General features: G+C 50.6%; 3 protein-coding genes; 2 read left to right on the top strand and 1 right to left on the bottom strand.

Moving 5' to 3' along the window:
- Positions 1-91: 91 nt before the first annotated feature.
- Positions 92-2,415, top strand: GSTUM_00006459001 (uncharacterized protein; the record flags this gene model as incomplete). XM_002838662.2 has 2 exons in its annotated part: positions 92-950; positions 1,000-2,415. The coding sequence occupies 2 exons, from the start codon at positions 92-94 to the stop codon at positions 2,139-2,141; spliced, it is 2,001 nt and encodes a 666-aa protein (XP_002838708.1). The 3' UTR covers positions 2,142-2,415.
- A 215-nt stretch (positions 2,416-2,630) lies between these two features.
- GSTUM_00006458001 (uncharacterized protein) lies at positions 2,631-3,481 on the top strand (the record flags this gene model as incomplete). Its single annotated transcript, XM_002838661.1, has 2 exons — positions 2,631-3,120; positions 3,195-3,481. The coding sequence occupies 2 exons, from the start codon at positions 2,631-2,633 to the stop codon at positions 3,479-3,481; spliced, it is 777 nt and encodes a 258-aa protein (XP_002838707.1).
- A 105-nt stretch (positions 3,482-3,586) lies between these two features.
- On the bottom strand, positions 3,587-4,251 carry GSTUM_00006457001 (uncharacterized protein). XM_002838660.2 has 2 exons: positions 3,852-4,251; positions 3,587-3,781 (listed from the first exon to the last, which is right to left on the bottom strand). Exons 1-2 carry the CDS (start codon positions 4,198-4,200, stop codon positions 3,729-3,731), a joined length of 402 nt encoding a protein of 133 aa, XP_002838706.1. The 5' UTR covers positions 4,201-4,251; the 3' UTR covers positions 3,587-3,728.
- Between the last annotated feature and the right edge of the window lie 1,749 nt (positions 4,252-6,000).

The raw sequence follows: 6,000 nt of genomic DNA, 5'->3' as shown, positions 1-6,000 counted from the left end.
ACTCTCTATTTTATTACCCCGCTCATTTCTGCCCCCTTAAACGTCGGTTTTTTTCCTTTCCTTCGTAAACTGTACTTCCATCTCCTACAACATGCCTTTCGTACCCAATACCCCCGAGTCACTCTCTGCCCTCCTCTCACACACCGATTCAGAGAACCCTTCTACCACATGTTGTGGTGTATCAAACAATGGGAATAAATGTCGCCGCAAGCGAATGCCCTCAGGGTCAGGCCAACCAGCATCCGGAGTGATTGCTGTGTTTAACGATCAAGAAGTCTTCTATTGTGAACAGCATAAGGACCAGTCCCAGGATGTGGCGCTCAGACACACTGCTTCCTTCGCCCGGGGGCGTGAATCGCGTGGCCGCGGGAGTATGGACACTCTTATTGAGAAAATTGAATTGTTGGCTGCTGGTGGGAAGCCCGGAGAGGCTACCACTACAACCGTGACATCAAGGACTAAGAGAGTTGGCCCAGGGGATGATCCATTCATTTTCCCTCCCAAGTCTGCGGGGCTACCGAGACCCCCCACAAGTCATCAGCGAGAGGAACGCAGACAGCAGCAGCAAAAGACAGAGAAGAAACAAACTTTTTGGTCAAAGCTGTGCTGTTGCATTTCTGAAGAGCCGAAGGAAGATCTTTACCCTCGGCTCAAGATGGAGGAAGCGGAATTGCGTGCATCTGCCGCAGGCATTGTGGAAAATGATTCCACCGAGAAGCGTGGGAAAACACATAGAAGGGGCAAAAGTGACACACATCTGGACTTTGAGTCCACTCCACCAACACCACCATTGCCAATGATGTACCCGGACCTTACAGCCCTGATTAACCGGGGGCAGCGCGACACCAGCGCAACTGCGACATCCAGACCGGCAACGGCAGGAAGGGGAGTGACACCTGCCACCCCAAACGACCCCTCAAAAAATGATTTTGGCGGTCGAAGAAATAAAAGTGAGCACACACAACCAAATTGCGAGATACGATTCTGACACCCATCCAGGAACGGGAAACCCCTTGATACCGCCAACTTTAGCGGGGGAAACGGCACAATGCCTTGAACAAGAGCTTGCAAAGCCCTTTTCTGATCGGGACGAGCCGGGCTACATTTATATGTTCTGGCTGTCAGACTCCCCCATATCGCCACAACCAACCCCAGCTTCTACTCCCAATAGCACACCTAAAAAGTCGGGTGGGCACTCCCGCCAGGGAAACGCTTCGGATGCATTGCGAAAGGTGGTTAAGGACTCCGAGAGCGCGCCACAAGGGCAACGCATATTGCTCAAAATCGGGCGAACAAACAATGTCCAACGACGCCTTCACCAATGGTCAACCCAATGCGGGTACAATTTGTCATTAATCCGTTTCTACCCTCACATTTCAGCATCCTCCCCAGGATCCGCAACCCCGAAAGCAACAACCGAGGCCTTGAACAAGCAGGTTGGAAAGAAAGTACCAAATTCCCACCGGATCGAACGACTAATCCACATCGAGCTCGGGGACAACCCGGAAAACCGTCCCGAGATCAAGTGCGACGTCTGCAAAAAGACGCACAAGGAATGGTTCTCGGTGCCGGCCACCCGCGCAGGCTTGCAAGGCGTGGACGAAGTCGTCAAGAAGTGGATCGAATACGGGGAGAAGAGCGCTATGGTCACTGGAGGGGGGGCCTCTATGGCGCAGGCACCGCGCATCCCCAAGGTTACCCCATCCAAAAGTGCGGCCAGCCCCCCAAGGAAGGAGGAGACCCCCAAGTCGGCCACAAAGCGGCCAACGCTGCAGAGCGCTCCGGCTGGCGCTGGCGCCAGAGCAGCGGCTAAAAAGTCTCCATCGCCCCCCGGGAAAGCTAGCGGAAGCGCGGGTAACACCAGGACCGATAATTCCTCGGGCAACAGTACCAAGACTACACCCACGAGAAATGCTAAGACCCCATCTCCGGGTAAGAGTGCGAGGCCACGGACGCCGAGCCGCCCTCCGTCTTCCCGGGGTAAGGCCTCTTCATCTACTCCGAAGACTACCCCTCCGCCCTCGCCGGGCGTGGGCAGCAGTGAAAGGAAGAAGAGGCCCAGTGGCGGTGGCGGGAGGTGGAAGCTCTATGATGAGAATGAGGGATGTGAGGAATATCAACCCGACGACGAGGTAGAATAGTCTAGCGTTATTATTTTTCTTTATTTTTTTCCTTTTCTCTGTTACATTTTTTGTTTCTACACAGGCGTTTGGCGGGGAATATGTTAGATGGCGTTTTTCGCACATTTTTTTTCTTTCTTCTCTTTTTCTTGCTTGGATCGTCACATCCGTACAGTACATTTTCTCCTATATTTGGAGTATCATATAGCGTTGTGTTGTACAGTACGAGTACAGTACTGTACAGTGATACTGTAGGGTTCACGAATAGCAATATACCCTTGAGAGTTAACACCTACGGTACTTGCCATCTTAAATTCTGCAAACCGTGAAACAGTTGCCTCCAATTTTAACAACTACGAGTAACATATTCTCCCCCAGCACAGTGCATGAAAATCTTTCAATCCCTGCGGCTCAGCCCCAAACCAACCAAGCGGTAAATTTAGTTCAGATCCATAGAGCCCCCCATCAACCCCACCAGCCCCACCACCACCACCACCCCTCACCACCAAAATGACCAAATTCCGCGCGTGCATAGACATCCATAACAACCTCGTCAAACAGATCGTAGGCGGAACCCTCTCCAGCGCCTCCCCTTCAACCCTAAAAACCAACCACACATCCCTCCACCCACCAGCGCACTTCTCCGCCCTCTACCGCGACGCGCAAGTCACGGGCTCTCACGTCATCCTGCTATCCCCGGACAGCCACCCGGCGGCGACGGAAGCGCTAGCGGCCTGGCCGGGGGGACTGCAAGTGGGCGGGGGCATAACGGCCGACAACGCGCTCGAGTGGCTGGACGAGCGAGGGGCGGAGAAGGTCATCGTGACGAGCTGGCTGTTCCCGCGCGGACGCGTGGAGGTTGACAGGCTGGAGGAGCTCGTCCGCAGGGTTGGTGGGAGGGGCAGGGTCGTCATCGATCTTAGCTGTAGGAGGGTTGGCGGGAAGTGGATGGTTGCGATGGAGAGGTGGAGTCGTGTCACTGAGGTTGAGGTTTGTAAAGGTTTGTCTTTTCCTTCTCCCGTTGTGGTGGTGGTGGTGGTGGTTCTGTGAGGGGCTGATTGGGGAAGAGTATAGAAACGTTGGATATGTTATCGGACTATTGTTCCGAATTCTTGATACATGCTGCTGATGTGGAGGGGTTGTGTCGGGGTATTGATGAGGAGCTTGTGGAGAGGTTGGGAGAGTGGGTTACTATTCCTACCACTTATGCCGGGGGTGGGAAGGAGTTTGCAGACTTGGAGAGGGTCGAGAGGCTCTCTGGCGGGAAGGTGGACTTGACCTTTGGCAGCGCTTTGGACTTGTTTGGCGGCTCGGGGGTCAAGTTCGAGGACTGTGTGAGATGGAATCGAGAGAGGTCCTGATGGGAATGTATTGTATTTATTTGCTTTGTGGGGCAATGGCACAATAGATAGATTGATACGCAGGCGGAGTATAGTATGCTACGCTATGAAATTTATGGAAAAACCTGCAGGGTAATACGATAACTACCCGTCCATATACCAACTCATATTAAAAACACAGCATGGCATGGAGGACAAACTTGAATTTTTCTTTTTTTTTTAAAAAAAAACCCCCCCCATCCAGCTATACCCCACCAGTATCATATTATCATGCCTTCCCCTCCCAATAATTAACCCCCCACCACCATCCCCGAAGCCTCGCTACCCAAACCACCCTCACATCAGACAAAGAAACTCAAAACAAGAAGCACAAGAAACAAGAGATACTCACAACCAACCCCCCTCCCACCCCACCCAGCCCCCAAATTCCACCCCTTCCACCCAATAAGCACCAAATTGTACCCGAGACCCTGCAGCAGCGGCAGGAGCACTTGGTCCTTCATCGTGATGAGCAGTACCTTCCACCACACGCCGTTCGCCGCGGCGATGCTGTTCAGGTAGCTCTGCTCGAAGCGGAGATCCGGGATGGGGGGTAGGGGGTGCTGCCTTTGGTAGCGGTGGTGGTGGTGGAGGAGGGACGTACTGTATTCCGAGGCGGTGGGGGAGTCCAGGGAGTGGAGGGAGTCGAAGGAGCTCGAGAGCAGGGTGTCTTGGAGCTGGGGGAGGTGAGGGGTGGGCATCTTGTGGTTGATGGGATGTTGTTTGTTTGTTTGTCGCGGTGTTTAGTTAAGTTGTGGTTTGTGGTTGCGGTGCCGGTTGGAGCTGGTGGTGGTTTATGGTGGTTTATGGTGGTCTGTGGTGGTTTGCTTGACGGATTCAGTACTCGCGCGTCTTTGCCAAGAATAGCTCCGGGACCCGATGGCTTGGCGATTTCAAGGTACAAGTGGTTGGTGACGACAGCAACATCTACTCGACGATTTTTTAAGTAATCGGAACGGGGAAATCAGGTTACGCAGGTGTAAGTGAGGCTTGGCAGCAACGAACTCGGTTACACTACGGCTGAGATGATGTTTTCTTGCATCACCTTCCCTTCCGGTTTTATCAATTACTATCAAACACAATGGTCCGTCCAGATTTCAAGCGAGATATGTAATTGAATGAAAAGCTAATAGGAGATAAAGAGGTAAAGCTAACTGAAGTTTAGGTAAAGAAATAACACCAAGAAGACGTGCTGTAATAATTACAATGCTCGTCCATGGCCTGCTATATCACGTGATACGAGCACGTACTGGAGTCGCAACCTCTACCGCAAGTGATATCTACATTTGAGCCGTCAAAACAGCCACCCTCTTGGCAGCAAAGTGGTAAAAGGAAGCACCTTTCCAGCTTTCAGAGCTCCTAGGTGTATGTGAGAGTGGGCTAGGGGCTTCAGATATAGGAAGAGTAGGAGAAAATATTCTAAGACTCCTGGACGAAGAGAATATTGAACCAGGAGTCCTAGAAGCGGGAGGAGGCATGAGGAGGGGGATTCCGGGACTCCTGAATAGAGAGAATGGTGAACCTGAGGCTTTGGGAGTGGGAAGTTTGGAGATTGGGGTTCCGGAGGTCCAAGTCTCAGGTGTGAAAAATGTACAAGGAATAGCTTTGGAACAGCAAGGTGGATTAGACAATACCATCAGAGTGTCAGCTGGTGAAGCAGATTGTTGGAGCTTTGGAATGCTGGGAATAGGATCCAATAGAGGATCAATAAGAAATGATACCAGGTTTTCATTCCTGGATCTTATTTCTACGAAGAATATCGATTTAAAGCACCGTTCTGGCTGGCCACAAGCATTATCCGAAAGCGAAAAAAACTCCCTAGTAGAGTTTGTAAAACACGATTTTACAACACGTCGGATGGCACTAGTTGATATCCACCGCAAGTCTTGACTCTCACATGTTTCTGATACTACCATTTGGAAGGCATTAAAACAGAAGGGTATAAAGGCCTACCAAGAAGAATTTAAGTTTATTCTTAGGCCAGAAAATAAACTTCGAAGACTGAGCTACTGTTTGGAAAGGAGATCCTGGACTCAAATTGAGTGGAGCAACTATGGTTTTACTGCCGAGATGTCAATTGAGATAGATGCTTTATTTGGAGTACAACTTATTTGGCGAGATATGACAGAGCACTGGCATGAAGACTTTGTGGGCGCATTGAAGAAGCAAGGAGCATCTGTTATGTGCTGGGGGATGATAGAATGGGGCTGGAAGTGTTAGGCGGAGACAACTTAATAGACTTCAAGGTTGTCTAGGCCAATCGAGATTCGTTTCTGTAGATGGAGATTGTCTAGGAAGGCTCGGACTTTACTCATTTCGTTTATGACTACTAGGAGCAAAGTAAAATAAGTAAAGTAGGGTAGAATTGTAAAAGCAATATGATATTGTTAAGGTCTCGTCTCCGTTGCTTGATAATGTCTAAAGCTTGAGAGGCACTTCGATATTTATATTCCACGTCTGAGTGTTCACAAACTACATCTATTTATCATACAACTATGTAC

This window comes from Tuber melanosporum (genome assembly GCF_000151645.1).
Source record: "Tuber melanosporum whole genome shotgun sequence assembly, scaffold_27, strain Mel28".
Classification (NCBI taxonomy): domain Eukaryota; kingdom Fungi; phylum Ascomycota; class Pezizomycetes; order Pezizales; family Tuberaceae; genus Tuber; species Tuber melanosporum.
Note: the sequence above shows the minus strand (reverse complement) of the source record. Positions and strands in the feature narration are given on the sequence as shown.